This window comes from Clupea harengus, chromosome 8 (genome assembly GCF_900700415.2).
Source record: "Clupea harengus chromosome 8, Ch_v2.0.2, whole genome shotgun sequence".
In the NCBI taxonomy this organism is placed as follows: domain Eukaryota; kingdom Metazoa; phylum Chordata; class Actinopteri; order Clupeiformes; family Clupeidae; genus Clupea; species Clupea harengus.
In genome coordinates, this window is record NC_045159.1 from 12,061,468 (window position 1) to 12,079,645 (window position 18,178).

Below are 18,178 nucleotides of genomic sequence, written 5' to 3' on the forward strand. Positions count from 1 at the left end.
TTGGAGCAAGTCGGCGTAATTTTTACCTATGCTATTTCAGCACCACGTGCGTGGACGAGGCCGCCAATCATTATCCAGTGGCAAAACCTGTAGTTTGTTGGCTTATTTGATTCTGCAGATATTTGACAGTGACGATTTACACTGCTAAAGAACGTGTGCACCATATAAAAGCCTGGTGTCGTGGATGTGTGTGTGTGTGTGTGTGTGTGTGTATGTGTTCGGGATGCAGGGGAGCGTTCAAAAACTGAGTTTTTTTCTTTTTTAATTCGGAGTTGTGTTTCGGAGTGATAGCGCCTACGTTTCGCAAGTTAAATTGACGTTTTTATCATCTGTTGTTGTTATTTCAAGTATGTGTTGCTTGAATAGTTTGAAAATAAATTGCTTTTTGTGAAGGTACCTCATGAAGAATATGAATTTGTGGATAAAGTCGTATGTAATGTGGGAGTTAACAGCGTTCTTAGATCTGAATAACTTCTCTGTTTTTATTGTAATTCATATATTGGTTATCAGTGCAACGATTATTGGAATACAGCGACTTTGTTTCTTTGCCCCACATGTGCCCCACAGTGGAGAGATTAGGGCTTAGAGGGACATTTCTGAATCTGACAGCATGAGGTTGTGTCATAGGAGAAAGCCCAGGCTATCAGAAGTTTGTGAAACAAAATTAAATAGTTGTGATGCCATATTGTTTATGCCATTACTGTCTATGCAAATAATAGTTTTTTTAGTAAGTTTGCATTGCTTTTTGTTAGTCATTCTCGGTGCGTTATGAGTAGGGGATTGTAAGTGTGCAATTGAATATGCGTTAATGATAGTGATGCATTTAATATTGTAGTAATGCGATAGTTCATCCGACTGGAAGACCATGCATGCTGCAGGAAGTATAGTCTAACTTTGTTATTGAGGTTGAAATACCACTATGTTGAAGATTATACCCAATTGCATTAACTAAACGTAGAAAAAACCAGAAGCATTACCATCTTCTGTTTTGTTTATTTACAGCAGTCATACTTTGAGATTGCGCGATGAGGACGACAGTGCCATTCTGAGGGCGTCTTTTGACAATGTATGCAGTACGCCAAAAATACTCCAAGTGGCACTATTTACCCATTTTAGCCTTTTAAAAACGTATCTACACCCCCTGATTTAATATTAAAGTAGAGAATAGAGACTCTATAGGCTATCCATGAACGCGACGCAAACAACAGAAGCTATGGTGTGGCAGTCCAACACTAAGAAAAAAATACTGACATTTCTTTTGTTATAGTAACGTTAAATTCCTTAAAGCAAATACGCTTTGTTTATTTTGAACAGTAAGACTACGGGTAGACTGTTATTTGATAACATGATGAAGAAATCCGAGGTTATTTTTTATTTTCGTGCGTTGTTCTTGATTGCATGTATTGCTGTGTCTGTACGCACTTGCAATGGCGATCTGAGTTATTCCGTACCAGAGGAAATGAAGAAAGGGACAGCGTTTGGCAACATAGCAAAGGATCTTGGTCTCGGTATTAAAGGACTATCGGATCGCAAAGCTCGGATAGACATGGAAGGAAACGGCAAACGTTTTTGCGATCTTCAGGGAGGAGAATTGGTTACTGCAGAAAGAATAGACCGCGAGAAGCTCTGCGGATCAAAGCCCTCATGCTCGTTAAATTACGAATTGGTTTTGGAGAACCCTTTGGAATTGCATCGGATTACACTGCAGATTGAGGATATCAATGACAACCCACCTCGTTTTCCAAAGAGTGAGATCAAACTGGAAATCAGGGAATCTGCCGTTAAAGGCGCACGTTTCCCTTTGGATGAAGCGCACGATTCAGATGTGGGGCGAAACGGAATACAGAGCTACTCCCTTGAGAAGAACGATTATTTTAGCCTAGCTGTGAATTCTAATTCAAATGGGCTAAAATACAGTGAATTAGTTTTGGATAAAGAGCTTGATCGGGAACAGCAGCAGGAGGTGACATTGTTGCTCACTTCTAGTGACGGAGGTTCTCCACAAAGATCTGGTACTGCAGTCATACGTGTTATTGTCCTTGATGCAAACGATAATCTTCCAGTATTCAGTGAAACCATTTACAAAATCAGTCTACCTGAAAACTCTCCTCTGGGTACTGTTGTTGTGATCGTGACAGCTACAGACGCAGATGAAGGGGCGAATGGAGAGGTCACCTATGAATTTAGTCACATATCTGATGAAGCAGTCAGACTGTTTTCTATTGATGAAGTGACTGGAGAGATCAATGTAATTGGAACAATAGATTATGAGGACAAATATGAGTATGAATTATGGGTTAAGGCAAAAGATGGTGCAGGGCTGGCTTCCAATGCTAAAATTGACATAGGAATCACAGATGTTAATGACAATGCTCCTGTGATATCTATTAAATCACTTAATGCACCCATCCCTGAAAATGTAGCCCCAGGCACTGAAATTGGGATTATTAATGTTCAGGATAAAGATACAGGGGGAAATAAACAGATTCGCTGCTCTATTCAGCAGAATGTTCCATTTAAATTAAATCCATCAATTAAAAACTATTACACACTGGTTACCACAGCTGAACTGGACCGTGAGCTTGTAGGTGATTATAATGTAACAATTACAGCTACTGATGAGGGCTCTCCGCCACTGTCTTCCTCTAAGATGATCCATCTCTCTGTATCTGATATAAATGATAATCCACCTGTATTTGAGGAGCAGTCCTACGGCGCATATGTGACTGAGAATAACAAGCCTGGCTCCTCTGTCTGTTCTGTTACTGCGAGAGACCCAGACTGGAGACAGAATGGCACAGTGTTCTACTCTCTGTTGCCCAGTGAGGTCAATGGTGTTCCGGTCTCCTCATATTTATCCATTAATGGAGACACAGGGGTGATCCATGCTGTGAGGCCCTTTGACTATGAGCAGTTCAGAAGCTTCAAAGTTCAGGTTGTAGCCAGAGACAATGGTTCTCCTCCACTCAGCAGCAACGTGACTGTGAGTGTGTTCATAACAGATGAGAATGATAACTCTCCTCAGATATTATACCCTACTCCAGAGGGAAACTCCTTCATGACTGAGATGGTTCCTAAAGCTGCTCTTTCTGGCTCGCTGGTCTCCAAAGTGATCGCTGTTGATGCTGACTCTGGACAGAATGCGTGGCTGTCATATCAGATCGTGAAGTCGACTGATCCGGGACTTTTCACTATTGGTCTCCACAGTGGAGAGATCAGGGCTCAGAGGGACATTTCTGAATCTGACAGCATGAAGCAGAACCTTGTGATCTCAGTGAAAGATAACGGACAGCCCTCTCTTTCTACAACCTGTGCTGTATATTTACTCATCTCTGATAACTTGGCTGAAGTTCCTGAACTAAAAGACATGTCTTATGAGGAGAGCAATTCTAAACTCACATCTTATCTGATCATTGCTCTGGTGTCTGTTTCTACCTTTTTCCTCACTTTCATCATCCTGATCATTGCTGTCAGGTTGTGTCATAGGAGAAAGCCCAGACTGTTGTTTGATGGAGCAGTAGCCATTCCCAGTGCATACTTGCCTCCCAACTATGCAGACGTTGATGGAACTGGAACTCTCCGTAGTACTTACAACTATGATGCCTATATGACGACAGGGTCACGTACGAGTGACTTCAAGTTTGTTACATCCTACAATGACAACACACTGCCACTGCCTTCTGGCACCACTCTGAAGAGGAGCCCAGTTGACAACAGTGACTGTCTTAACTTCACTTCACTTGACTTCATTGAGAATGGATCAAAATGCTCCACCCTGGTAAATCATTTAAATCTTTACTTGTTGGAATATGTTTCATAATTACAGGTTTTGGTTTAATGAACCTAGGATAAGGCATTATTTTTTACTTTTCTGTCCTTCCAAACACCTCCCATTACATTCAAACAACTGCTGAATTTCCAAACTTGCTTTCCCTTGATTAGAATGAGCTGATTGTATATTCTGTTGGTTATCCTGTGACTGGTATTCTTTGCATTTTCAGAATGCGAACTGTCTATCACAGATTTTTCTATGCTAAGTATACTGTTCATTATTTTTGTCAGATCTCTGACTTTCTGTACCACAGATATTGCCTTAGATGCTTTTGGTTAGCGGGTTGATAAGTGATTTGTTGTTATAAGCTTTGTTGATGTTGGTTAAATGGGTATGGAGAAATTGTATCAGTTGTACCTTAGCGTATTGATTATTTATTTACTTATTCAGAGAAAACATTTATGTTTCAAAACTCTTCCTAATATCAGACATTAGTGAAAGAATATAAAATGGTCCCTAATACTCTTTCTGGCTCGCTGGTCTCCAAAGTGATCACTGTTGATGCTGACTGGACAGAACACATGGCTGTCATATCCTGATTGTTTCGCTGAGGATTTGTCAGAGATGAAATCCCAGACTGTTGTTTGATGGAGCAGTTGCCATCCCCAGTGCATATTTACCTCATCATTATGCAGAGGTTGATGGAACTGGAACTCTCCGCAGCACTTACAACTATGATGCCTATATGACCACAGGCTCCCTTACAAGTGACTTTAAATTTGTTACTTCATACAGTGACAACTTCTGACAAAACTCTGAAATAGAGCCCAGTTGACAACAGTGACTATCCTGACTTTATTGGCAATAGATCTGTCCTCCACTCTGGTAAATAAATGTAGAGATAATTATTGACTTGCGTATTTTCATGATTCTGATGGTCTTATCCTACATTTCCATGATTTTGTTAGACTACAGTACATTTCCATAGAAAAATCAGCTACAATGTTTACATTTTTGCTGTTTGTGAAGAATATCTCTATGCATTTGGGGATATAATAGTATAGATGTAGTAGAAGTAACTGTGTACTTAGATCTACATAACGTGTCTGTTTTTATTTTAATTAATACATTCGTCATCAGTGCGAAGGTTGTTTGAATACAGCAGTAGTGACTTTGTTCCTTTGGCCCACATTTGCGTTTTCATTTCTTTACCCATATTATGGCATTCAAATAAGGTTTCATATATTCGTAGTTTGTACGTGTTTTATTTTCAATACATGTTGAAATTCATGGGTGGTGCGTTAAATAGATTTGGTCACTATGGAATGTACGTGCATAGCGCTTTTTGACTGATTGAGCGCAGTTTAAATACAAAATGTCGGACGCATTTATATACAATGAATCCAAGTTATGTGTGTGTGTATGCACACACTAGAATGGGCATGTGGGTAGATATCTAGTTGTGTGTTGGCTCTCTATACATTATTATTACAGTCTGGGTTTTAATTTCTGTTAGTGTGTTTACACTCCCAAGTCAGCGGTGCCACTGCTATTAATGATTCTTTCTTAGTTTTCGCTCTCTTCTGCTATGTAGCGCTTTTTAAATCGCCAAAGGTTTTTGGAGCAATTCGGCGTAATTTTGACCTATGCTATTTCAGCACCACGTGCGTAGACAGCGGCCGCCAATCCTTATCCAGTGGTAAAACCTGTCGTTTGTTGGCTTATTTGATTCTGCAGATATTTGACAGTGATTTACACTGCTAAAGAACGTGTGCACCATATAAAAGCCTGGTGTTGTGGCTGTGTGTGAGTGTGTGTGTATGTGTTCGGGATGCGGGGGTGCGTTCAAAAGCTGAGTTTTTTTTATTTATTCGGAGTTGGGTTTCAGAGAATGATAGCGCAAGTTAAATTGACATTTTGTATCTTCTGTTGTTGTTATTTCAAGTATGTGATGCTTGAATAGTTTTAAAATAAATTGCTTTTTGTGAAGGTGCCTTATGAAGAATGTGAATTTGTGGATAAAGTCGTATGTAATGGGGGAGTTAACAGCGTTCTTAGATCTGAATAACTTCTCTGTTTTTATTGTAATTCATATATTGGTTATCAGTGCGACTATTATTTGAATACAGCGACTTTGTTTCTTTGCCCCACATGTGCCCCACAGTGGAGAGATTAGGGCTCAGAGGGACATTTCTGAATCTGACAGCATGAGGCAGAATCTTGTGATCTCAGTGAAAGATAACGGACAGTCCTCTCTCTCTACAACTTGTGCCGAATATTTACTCATCTCTGATAACTTGGCTGAAGTTCCTGAACTGAAAGACATGTCTTGTGAGGAGAACAATTCTAAACTGACATCTTATCTGATCATGGCTCTGGTCTCTGTTTCTACCTTCTTCCTCACTTTCATCATCCTGATCATTGCTGTGAGGTTGTGTCATAGGAGAAAGCCCAGGCTATCAGAAGTTTGTGAAACAATATTAAATAGTTCTGATGCCATATTTTGACAGTTACTGTCTATGCAAATAATAGTTTTTTTTAGTAAGTTTGCATTGCTTTTTGGGAGTCATTCTCGGTGCATTATGAGTAGGAGATTATTAATGTGCAATTGAATATGCGTTAATGATAGTGATGCATTTAATATTGTAGTAATGCGATAGTTCATCAGACTGGAAGACCATGCATGCTGCAGGAAGTATAGTCTAACTTTGTAATTGAGGTTGACATACCACTATGTTGAAGATTATACCCAATTGCATTAATTAAACGTAGAAAAAAACAGAAGCATTACCATCTTCTGTTTTGTTTATTTACAGCAGTCATACTTTGAGATTGCGCGATGAGGACGACAGTGCCATTCTGAGGGCGTCTTTTGACAATGTATGCAGTACAACAAAAATACTCCGAGTGGCACTATTTACCAATTTTAGTCTTTTAAAAACGCATCTACTCCCCCTGATTTAATATTAAAGTAGAGAATAGAGACTCTATAGCCTATCCATGAACGCGACGCAAACGGCAGAACAATGGTGTGGCATTCCAACACTACGAAAAAAATACTGACATTTCTTTTGTTATAGTAACGTTAAATTCCATTGGCAAAAACGTTTTGTTTATTTGGAACAGTAAGATTACGGGTAGACTGTTGTGTGATAACATGATGAAGAAATCAGAGGTTATTTTTTATTTTCGTGCGTTGTTCTTGATTGCATGTATTGCTGTGTCTGTACGCACTTGCAATGGCGATCTGAGTTATTCCGTGCCAGAGGAAATGAAGAAAGGGACAGCGTTTGGCAATGTAGCGAAGGATCTTGGTCTCGGTATTAAAGGACTATCGGATCGCAAAGCTCGGATAGACATGGAAGGAAACGGCAAACGTTTTTGCGATCTTCAGGGAGGAGAATTGGTTACTGCAGAAAGAATAGACCGCGAGGAGCTCTGCGGGTCAAAGCCATCATGCACATTACATTACGAATTGGTTTTGGAGAACCCTTTGGAATCACATGGGATTACACTGCAGATTGAGGATATCAATGACAACCCACCTCGTTTTCCGAAGAGTGATATCAAACTGGAAATAAGGGAATCTGCAGATAAAGGCGCACGTTTCCCTTTGGATGAAGCGCACGATTCCGATTTAGGGCGAAACGGAGTACAGAGCTATTCTCTTGAGAAGAACGATTATTTTAGCTTAGCTGTGAATTCTCATTCGAATGGGCGAAAATACAGTGAATTAGTTTTGGATAAAGAGCTTGATCGTGAACAGCAGCAGGAGGTGACATTGTTGCTCACTGCTAGTGACGGAGGCTCTCCACAAAGATCTGGTACTGCAGTCATACGTGTTATTGTCCTTGATGCAAACGATAATCTTCCAGTGTTCAGTGAAACCATTTATAAAGTCAGTCTACCTGAAAACTCTCCATTGGGTACTGTTGTTGTGATCGTGACAGCTACAGACGCAGATGAAGGGGCGAATGGAGAGGTCACCTATGAATTTAGTCACATATCTGATAAAGCAGTCGGATTGTTTTCCATTGATGAAGTGACTGGAGAGATCAAAGTAATTGGAACAATCGATTATGAGGACAAATATGAGTATGAATTATGGGTTAAAGCAAAAGATGGTGCAGGTCTGGCTTCCAATACCAAAATTGACATAGAAATTACAGATGTTAATGACAATGCACCTGTTATATCAATTAAATCACTTACTGCACCCATCCCTGAAAATGTAGCCCCGGGGACAGAAATTGGGATTATTAATGTTCAGGATAAAGATACAGGAGGGAACAGACAGATTCGCTGCTCCATTCAGCAGAATGTTCCATTTAAATTAAATCCATCTATTAAAAACTATTACACACTGGTTACTACCGCTGAACTGGACCGTGAGCTTGTAGGTGATTATAATGTAACAATAACAGCTACTGATGAAGGCTCTCCACCATTGTCTTCCTCTAAAACAATCCATCTGTCTGTATCAGATGTAAATGATAATCCACCTGTATTTGGAGAGCAGTCATACTGCGCATATGTGACTGAGAATAACAAGCCTGGCTCCTCTGTCTGTTCTGTTACTGCGAGAGACCCGGACTGGAGACAGAATGGCACAGTGTTCTACTCTCTGTTGCCCAGTGAGGTCAATGGTGTTCCGGTCTCCTCATATTTATCCATTAATGGAGACACAGGGGTGATCCATGCTGTGAGGCCCTTTGACTATGAGCAGTTCAGAAGCTTCAAAGTTCAGGTTGTAGCCAGAGACAATGGTTCTCCTCCACTCAGCAGCAACGTGACTGTGAGTGTGTTCATAACAGATGAGAATGATAACTCTCCTCAGATATTATACCCTACTCCAGAAGGAAACTCCTTCATGACTGAGATGGTTCCTAAAGCTGCTCTTTCTGGCTCGCTGGTCTCCAAAGTGATCGCTGTTGATGCTGACTCTGGACAGAACGCGTGGCTGTCATATCAGATTGTCAAGTCGACTGATCTGGGACTTTTCACTATTGGTCTCCACAGTGGAGAGATCAGGGCTCAGAGGGACATTTCTGAATCTGACAGCATGAAGCAGAACCTTGTGATCTCAGTGAAAGATAACGGACAGCCCTCTCTCTCTACAACCTGTGCCGTATATTTACTCATCTCTGACAACTTGGCTGAAGTCCCTGAACTGAAAGACATGTCTTATGAGGAGAGCAATTCTAAACTCACTTCTTATCTAATCATTGCTTTGGTGTCTGTTTCTACCTTCTTCCTCACTTTTATCATTCTGATTGTGGCCATAAGGGTTTGCCACAGGAGAAAGCCCAGACTGTTGTTTGATGGAGCAGTAGCCATTCCCAGTGCATATTTACCTCCCAACTATGCAGATGTTGATGGAATTGGAACTCTCCGTAGTACTTACAACTATGACGCCTATATGACCACAGGGTCACGTACCAGTGACTTCAAGTTTGTTACATCCTACAATGACAACACGCTGCCTTCTGGCACCACTCTGAAGAGGAGCCCAGTTGACAACAGTGACTGTCTTAACTTCACTCCACTTGACTTCATTGAGAATGGATCAAAATGCTCCACTCTGGTAAATAATTGAAATACTTTTTGTTTAGATTTGTTTAATATTCATAGGTCACTTTGTAATCACCTAGGAGAAAGCTATATTTCTAGTTATATGTCTTTCCAAACAGGTCACTATACTTTTAAATAACTGCTTAATTTCAAAACATTTTCAAAAATGAAGTAATGCTATATTCCATGGTGTGTCTTGTGTGTTATATTCACATTCTTCCGATTTTCTGCATTAGAAAGTCACTCAATGCTCATTCATTTTTAAATCCTGAGTCCACTGGCAACTTGTTCTCTCTGCTCTGTCTGCTCTGACCTTCAATACCAAATCCATTGCATTTTAGCTTTTCTGTCGCTTTAGAATAGTCCCATTAGACTCAAATCACAGATGAATTTCAAAATCGGTTATAATTGAGATCATGCAATATTCCTTGGGGTGTCTTTTGATTCATATTCAGTCTCTCTATATTTTCAGCATTAGAAACATTCATACGCTCACAAATGTTTAAATGCTGAGTACACTGGTAACTTCTTCTGTTTGATCTGTGACATTCAGTACAAAATGTATTGCCCTCAGATACCTTTAGTTAGTGGGTTCATTTGTGATGTGTTGTCTAGGCTTTGTTGATGATCATGAAATGGGCATGGATGAGTTTATCAATTCTACTTCAGTGTATTATGGCGAGTTAATTGTTGATTTAAACTAGCAACAGAGACTATAGTGTTTAGTTTTAGTTGTCATGAACTTCTTATTCAGAGAACATTGATGGTAGCTGCCTCCTCAGATAAAGTCAGTGGAAGAATATTAAATGGTTGTATGATTCCATATGTTGTCAGTTATGGTGTATATAAGGAAATATTTTGCACTGTTTAGTAAAACATAGTTTAAAAAAAAAAACATTGTGACTTATTGTCCATGCATTGTGAGAAGAATGTTGTTGGTGCGCAGTGGGATATGCATTTATGATAGTGATATACTTAACATTGTGGCATAGTTTATTAGGCTGAAAGACCAAGCATGTTCAAGGAAGGCCAACTTTACTATTGTTGTTGATATCCCACTTTCTATGTCTATTTTATTCTGTCTGTCAGTTTGTAAATTCCTTGGTGACTCGATCAATGCAGTTGCATTCACTCTCATTCTATGAATGCTCCACATATTTACGTTTACAACATGGCTCTAAGTGTTTTGGTTTAGATTAGTTATGGCATGCCCTTGCGAGTGTCCCCATGATAATATTTCAGACAGCAGGTGTATACATTCAGGGATTACATCCTAATCCCTTTTTCCTGAATATGTAGAATCTCGAAGTAGGTTTTTATGAAGTTCACGTACTGTTACCAGTAATGCTGAATGCTAAAACTGTTTGGAACAGTAATACAACAAAATGTGTGCATATAATGCATGTGCATATACATGTACCAGTGATATAACTAAAGGTGGTGCCTTAGTTGTAGTATGTAATTAACTACTTTTGGTATATCTAAAAATAGAGGTGCTTAGGCAAAGGTACACTTGATACTGAAATGATGACAAAATTGTGCTCTTGGTTGATCTATAGACATCACAGTCTGCAGCAGGGGATTCTTATCAATTTAGGACAGTTGATGTTAGAGGGTGCAACCACAACAGCCCTTCAAAACGAGCACACCCAAATTCATTAACTCAATCTGTGAAAGTATCTTTAGGCTAGCATCGCCATTCAGAATAATCTTTTGTGTGTTTCTCTCGGTTTGAATGAAAAACATAGCTATAATTACATTTGCAGTATTTCAGATTGGAAGACCTGAAACACTGTCATTCTGAAGATATATTTTGACAAAATATGCAGTATACCACAAAATACTGCAAGTGGCGCTATTTACCAATTTTAGCAATTTACCAACATGTCCACACCCCTTGATTTAATATTATAAGCGAGACTTTAGACTATCCATGAACGAGACGCACACAGCAAAAAGCCGTGATATGGTAGTCTAACACTGAACGATATTTTTTCTTCATTTCATAGGTAACGTAACTTTTTTTGTGAATCACGTCTTGTTTGTTGTTCCACTGGAGTACCATAAAACAGTTTGTTTTGTGAGAACACGATGAAGAAATCCAAGGAAATTTTACGTGTTCGTGCTGTGTTCTGGATTGCATTCATTGCTGTGTTTGTGTGCACTTGTAATGGCGATCTGAGCTATTCCGTGCCAGAGGAAATGAAGAAAGGGACGGTATTTGGCAATATGGCAAAGGATCTTGGTCTCAGTGTTAAAGGACTATCGGATCGTAAGGCTCGGATAGACATGGAAGGAAATGAAAAACGTTTTTGCGAACTACAGGGAGGAGAATTGGTTATCGCAGAAAAAATAGACCGCGAGGAGCTCTGCGGATCAAAGCCGTCATGCTCGTTAAACTACGAATTGGTTTTGGAGAACCCTTTGGAATTGCATCAGATTACACTGCAAATTGAGGATATCAATGACAACCCACCTCGTTTTCCGAAGAGTGAGATCAAACTGGAAATCGGGGAATCTGCCGTTAAAGGCGCACGTTTCCCTTTGGATGAAGCGCACGATTCCGACGTGGGGCGAAACGGAATTCAGAGCTACTCCCTTGAGAAGAACGATTATTTTAGCCTAGCAGTGAATTCTCATTCGAATGGGCGAAAATACAGTGAATTAGTTTTGGATAAAGAGCTTGATCGGGAACAGCAGCAGGAGGTGGCATTGTTGCTTACTGCTAGTGACGGAGGCTCTCCACAAAGATCTGGTACTGCAGCCATACGTGTTATTGTCCTTGATGCAAACGATAATCTTCCAGTATTTAGTGAAAGCATTTATGAAGTCAGTCTACCAGAAAATTCTCATTTGGGTACTGTTGTTGTGATCGTGACTGCTACAGACGCAGATGAAGGGGCGAATGGAGAAGTCACTTATGAATTTAGTCACATATCTGATAAAGCGCTCAGACTGTTTTCTATTGATGAAGTGACTGGAGAGATCAAAGTAATTGGAACAATAGATTATGAGGACAAATATGAGTATGAATTGTGGGTTAAGGCAAAAGATGGTGCAGGGCTGGCTTCCAATGCCAAAATTGACGTAGAAATTACAGATGTTAATGACAATGCACCTGTGATATCTATTAAATCACTTAATGCACCCATCCCTGAAAATGTAGCCCAAGGCACTGAAATTGGGATTATTAATGTTCAAGATAAAGATACGGGGGGAAATAAACAAATTCGCTGCTCCATTCAGCAGAATGTTCCATTTGAACTAAATCCATCTTTAAAAAACTACTACACACTGGTTACTACAGCTGAATTGGACCGTGAGCTTGTAGGTGATTATAATGTAACAATTACAGCTACTGATGAAGGCTCGCCGCCACTGTCTTCTTCTAAAACAATCCATCTGTCTGTATCGGATGTAAATGATAACGCACCTCTATTTGAAGAGAAGTCCTACAGTGCATATGTGACTGAGAATAACAAGCCTGGCTCCTCTGTCTGTTCTGTTACTGCGAGAGACCCAGACTGGAGACAGAATGGCACAGTGTTCTACTCTCTGTTGCCCAGTGAGATCAATGGTGTTCCGGTCTCCTCATATTTATCCATTAATGGAGACACAGGGGTGATCCATGCTGTGAGGCCCTTTGACTATGAGCAGTTCAGAAGCTTCAAAGTTCAGGTTGTAGCCAGAGACAATGGTTCTCCTCCACTCAGCAGCAACGTGACTGTGAGTGTGTTCATAACAGATGAGAATGATAACTCTCCTCAGATATTATACCCTACTCCAGAAGGAAACTCCTTCATGACTGAGATGGTTCCTAAAGCTGCTCTTTCTGGCTCGCTGGTCTCCAAAGTGATCGCTGTTGATGCTGACTCTGGACAGAACGCGTGGCTGTCATATCAGATCGTGAAGTCAACTGATCCGGGACTTTTCACTATTGTTCTCCACAGTGGAGAGATCAGGGCTCAGAGGGACATTTCTGAATCTGACAGCATGAAGCAGAACCTTGTGATCTCAGTGAAAGATAACGGACAGCCCTCTCTCTCTACAACCTGTGCCGTATATTTACTCATCTCTGATAACTTGGCTGAAGTTCCTGAACTGAAAGACATGTCTTATGAGGAGAGCAATTCTAAACTCACATCTTATCTGATCATTGCTCTGGTGTCTGTTTCTACCTTTTTCCTCACTTTCATCATCCTGATTATTGCTGTAAGATTGTGTCACAGGAGAAAGCCCAGACTGTTGTTTGATGGAGCAGTAGCCATTCCCAGTGCATATTTGCCTCCCAACTATGCAGATGTTGATGGAACTGGAACTCTCCGTAGTACTTACAACTATGACGCCTATATGACCACAGGGTCACGTACCAGTGACTTCAAGTTTGTTACATCCTACAATGACAACACGCTGCCTTCTGGCACCACTCTGAAGAGGAGCCCAGGTGACAACAGTGACTGTCTTGACTTTATTGGGAATGGATCTATGTCATCCACTCTGGTAAATCAATTTTAAGATTATTACTGATTTGCATATGTTTATATGATCCTGACTCATGTTTAAATTCTTGGGTGGTGCGTTTAATAGGTTTGGTCACTATGAAATGTACATGCATGGTGCTTTTTGACTGATGTTATGCTGCATTTGGCACAATGTTTAAATACAATAGGTCTGAGGTGTTTATATACCATGTTATTTGTGTGTTTGTGTGTGTATGCACACACTAAAACGGACATGTGTGTGTAGATATCTAGTTGTGTGTTGGCTCTCTATGCATCTGGGTTTCAATTTCTGTTAGTGTGTTTACATTCCCACATCAGCGGTGCCACTGCTATTTATTATTCTGCTTGGCCTTTTACGTATGCTATTTCAGCACCACGTGTGTGGACAGCGCTCGCTAATCCTTATCCAGTGGTAAAACCTGTAATTTGCTGGCTTCAATGATTCTGCATTTTTTTTTTTAAAGTGACGATTTACACTGCTAAAGAACGTGTGCACCATATAACCACCTGTTTTTTTACTAAATTGGCTCGTGTTTGTGTGTGTGTGTGTGTGTGTGTGTGTGTGTGTGTGTGTGTGTCCTTATTTTATGCTCAACATAAAAGATAATATTCAAATCTAAGGAGGTCATTTTTCATAGATGACTAGAAGCATCAAAGATCATGTTTTACTTATCGTTGTCAACCATCATCAGCCAAACTCTTTCAGTGTTACTGCAGCTAAAAGAACAATGAACTGGAATGCAATAGCGACCAATTACTGACTGATATTTACTGAGATTTTTCCTTTTCCTTAAATACTGTAGGCTAATGGAGGTGTTTATTGTGACTATCCTTGTGACTAACTCATAAACTGAATATTTGTTGCCAAAATAGAAATACAAATCAAATCACTTGTTTTTTATTGACATGGCATTTCAGTGCCCAAACATTCATCATGTTCGTATATCAATGGATATCAGGAAATATATTTGTATATCGGGAAACCAGAGATATTGTTCTTTTTTTAAAAGCACTAATGTATGCATTTTCTTCTTGCATTTGGTGGCCTTATTTCAGGTAACTTGACCTACAGTATTTTGATAATATACAGTTTCTATGTGTAATAGCCATACAAAAGTTTGGGGATTTTTTTCCACTTTTCATAGAACTTGTGTTTGGCATACAAATCTCATGATTGCCATTGTGTGTGTGTGTGTGTGTGTGTGTGTGTGTGTGTGTGTGTGTGTTTGTGTGTGTGTGTGTGTGTGTGTGTGTGTGTGTGTGTGTGTGTGTGTGTGTGTGTGTGTGTGTGTGTGTGTGTGTGTGTGTGTGTGTGTGTGCAGTGCACATGCAAATATGAAAGTGTTTACCAATATTGATGTTTAGTTTTATTCAACAGTATGTACTTGCAAATAGTATACTCCATTCACTTTTCAAATTGTGGACATTTTAAGATTTATTTCAGTTTGAATCAGCCATCCTTTGAAACAGATACGAGATCTTAAACATAGGCCACTGAACAGCTATTCATCCAGTAGGCCTGTTTAAAATAATGTCCATGATGTACCTGTGCAGCTGTAAATATCAGTATTTTATTTTTCTTGATTATAGATTCAGTGCAGAATACCCTGCATCAGTAGTTTAAAAAAAAAGTTTCCTGTAACAAACACAGCTGGTTGTGTAGTCAAAATTTTTAATTCATGTTTCTAAGGACACTCAGAATGATCCGTCATCTTTTACTGGTTTTGGACGATAACCTTGCTTAAGAGTGGCTTGTTGATTGATGTTTATTAGAAGTAATTTTGCCATTCTGAGTAGGGGTATTAATGTGTTTTTGCCAGAGCATCTTAAGGCACGGTTGTGTAGCATTTGCATTCCGTATGGCTGTTGTTATTGCTGTTGTAGTCAAATGATAAGGCATTTTATTACTTAGTGCTGAATTGGTTTCATGTCCTGCGCTCTTCAGACGGTGCAGTTTTCACACAGCACTCCAAGTGTCGCTATTGACCAGCGTTGAGCACTTGAGCACACACTTCCACCCACTGCTATAATATTAAGATTGAGAATACACCCTCCCAAGCCATAAATGTCGGCATAACAGCGGATAACAGACGCAAAATCATTCTGCTTTTCACCTTACTAATACATAATCTGCGTGGTACTAACTTTGGCTTTTTACGTTCACAAGAACCTTGTTTCAAAATGTGGACGGGATTCAGGTGTTACTGTTTTTCTAACACACTCCTATTTTTCACATTTTGTATCATCGCACTTCCCGGCAGCAATGGCGATTTGAGCTATACTATACCAGAGGAGATGAAGCGAGGAGCTGTGGTCGGAAACATAGCAAAGGACCTCGGCATGGATTCAAGCGGATTATTATCGCGTAAAGCTCGGTTGGATTTGAAGGGTACGCGTAAACGTTTTTGTGATATTAATGTGCAATCTGGAGAAATTGTGATTGCGGAAAGGATAGACCGTGAAGAATTGTGCAGCTCTAAGGTCTCGTGTTCTTTAAAGTACGAACTCGTCTTGGAAGGGCCTTTGGAATTGCATCAGATATTGCTACAAATTCAAGATGTAAACGATAACTCACCCCGGTTTTCAAACGATGAAATTAAACTTGAAATCCGCGAATCCGCAGTAAGAGGCGCACGGTTTCCATTACCCGAAGCACATGATTTGGATGTCGGGCGAAACGGGATACAAAGCTATTCGCTGGAAAAGAATGAGCATTTTTACTATGGCTGTGCATGCGAATTCCGACGGAGGTAAACACAGTGAATTGGTTTTAGACAAAGAACTGGACCGTGAGCAGCAGCAAGAGGTGACGTTATTGCTTACGGCCACAGACGGAGGCACCCCACAAAGATCCGGTACTGTAGTCATACATGTTACTGTACTTGATGCAAACGATAATTTACCAGTATTCAGTCAACCTGTTTATAAAGTCAGCCTACCTGAAAACTCCCCTTTGGGTACCGTGGTTCTGACTGTAAGCGCCACCGATGCAGACGAAGGAGCAAATGGGGAGGTCAGCTATGATTTTAGTCGCATATCTGATAAAGCAGCCAGACTCTTTACAGTAGACAAGATGAGTGGAGAGGTAAAAGTGGCAGGACCAGTAGACTTTGAGGATGAGACCGAGTATGAAATCAGAGTCCAGGCCTCAGATGCCTCGGGGTTAGCCTCCAATGCTAAAGTATTTATAGAAATAACTGATGTAAATGATAATGCACCCGTGATATTTCTTAAGTCACTTCAAACCCCAATTCCTGAAGATGTTACACCTGGCACGGAAATTGGCATTATCAATGTTCAGGATGAGGATTCAGAGGGCAATCACCCTGTCCGCTGCACCATTGAGCAGAATGCTCCTTTTAAATTAAATCCATCAATAAGAAATTATTTTTCACTTGTAACTACTAGTGAACTTGATCGTGAACAAATTAGTGATTACAATATCACCATCACAGCTACTGATGAAGGTGTGCCACCAATTTCATCCTCCAAAACTATTCATTTATCAGTCTTGGATATAAATGACAATCCCCCTGTATTTGAGGAGCAGTCCTACAGCGCATATGTGACTGAGAATAACAAGCCTGGCTCCTCTGTCTGTTCTGTTACTGCGAGAGACCCAGACTGGAGACAGAATGGCACAGTGTTCTACTCTCTGTTGCCCAGTGAGGTCAATGGTGTTCCGGTCTCCTCATATTTATCCATTAATGGAGACACAGGGGTGATCCATGCTGTGAGGCCCTTTGACTATGAGCAGTTCAGAAGCTTCAAAGTTCAGGTTGTAGCCAGAGACAATGGTTCTCCTCCACTCAGCAGCAACGTGACTGTGAGTGTGTTCATAACAGATGAGAATGATAACTCTCCTCAGATATTATACCCTACTCCAGAAGGAAACTCCTTCATGACTGAGATGGTTCCTAAAGCTGCTCTTTCTGGCTCGCTGGTCTCCAAAGTGATCGCTGTTGATGCTGACTCTGGACAGAACGCGTGGCTGTCATATCAGATCGTCAAGTCGACTGATCCGGGACTTTTCACTATTGGTCTCCACAGTGGAGAGATCAGGGCTCAGAGGGACATTTCTGAATCTGACAGCATGAAGCAGAACCTTGTGATCTCAGTGAAAGATAACGGACAGCCCTCTCTCTCTACAACCTGTGCCGTATATTTACTCATCTCTGATAACTTGGCTGAAGTTCCTGAACTAAAAGACATGTCTTATGAGGAGAGCAATTCTAAACTCACATCTTATCTGATCATTGCTCTGGTGTCTGTTTCTACCTTCTTCCTCACTTTCATCATCCTGATCATTGCTGTGAGGTTGTGTCATAGGAAA

General features: G+C 40.3%; 2 protein-coding genes across 4 annotated transcripts in view; both read left to right on the forward strand.

The window, feature by feature from the left end:
- LOC105905983 (protocadherin beta-16-like) overlaps nucleotides 1-18,178 on the forward strand; it is a 218,609-nt gene that overhangs the window by 34,938 nt on the left and 165,493 nt on the right. The window contains exon 1 of one of the 3 annotated variants that reach the window (XM_031571865.2): nucleotides 1,280-3,778. The exons of 1 other annotated variant lie outside the window; for it this stretch is intronic. In XM_031571865.2, the coding sequence (XP_031427725.1) occupies nucleotides 1,346-3,778 (2,433 nt within the window). In that variant the 5' untranslated portion in view covers nucleotides 1,280-1,345. Of the gene's footprint in view, nucleotides 1-1,279; nucleotides 3,779-11,318; nucleotides 13,844-18,178 lie in introns of those variants that run through there. One more of the 3 variants, XM_031571873.2, reaches the window with a different exon arrangement.
- Nucleotides 6,762-9,428, forward strand: LOC105909649 (protocadherin beta-16-like). The gene has a single exon (XM_031571909.2). The coding sequence runs from the start codon at nucleotides 6,930-6,932 to the stop codon at nucleotides 9,366-9,368; it is 2,439 nt and encodes an 812-aa protein (XP_031427769.2). The 5' UTR covers nucleotides 6,762-6,929; the 3' UTR covers nucleotides 9,369-9,428.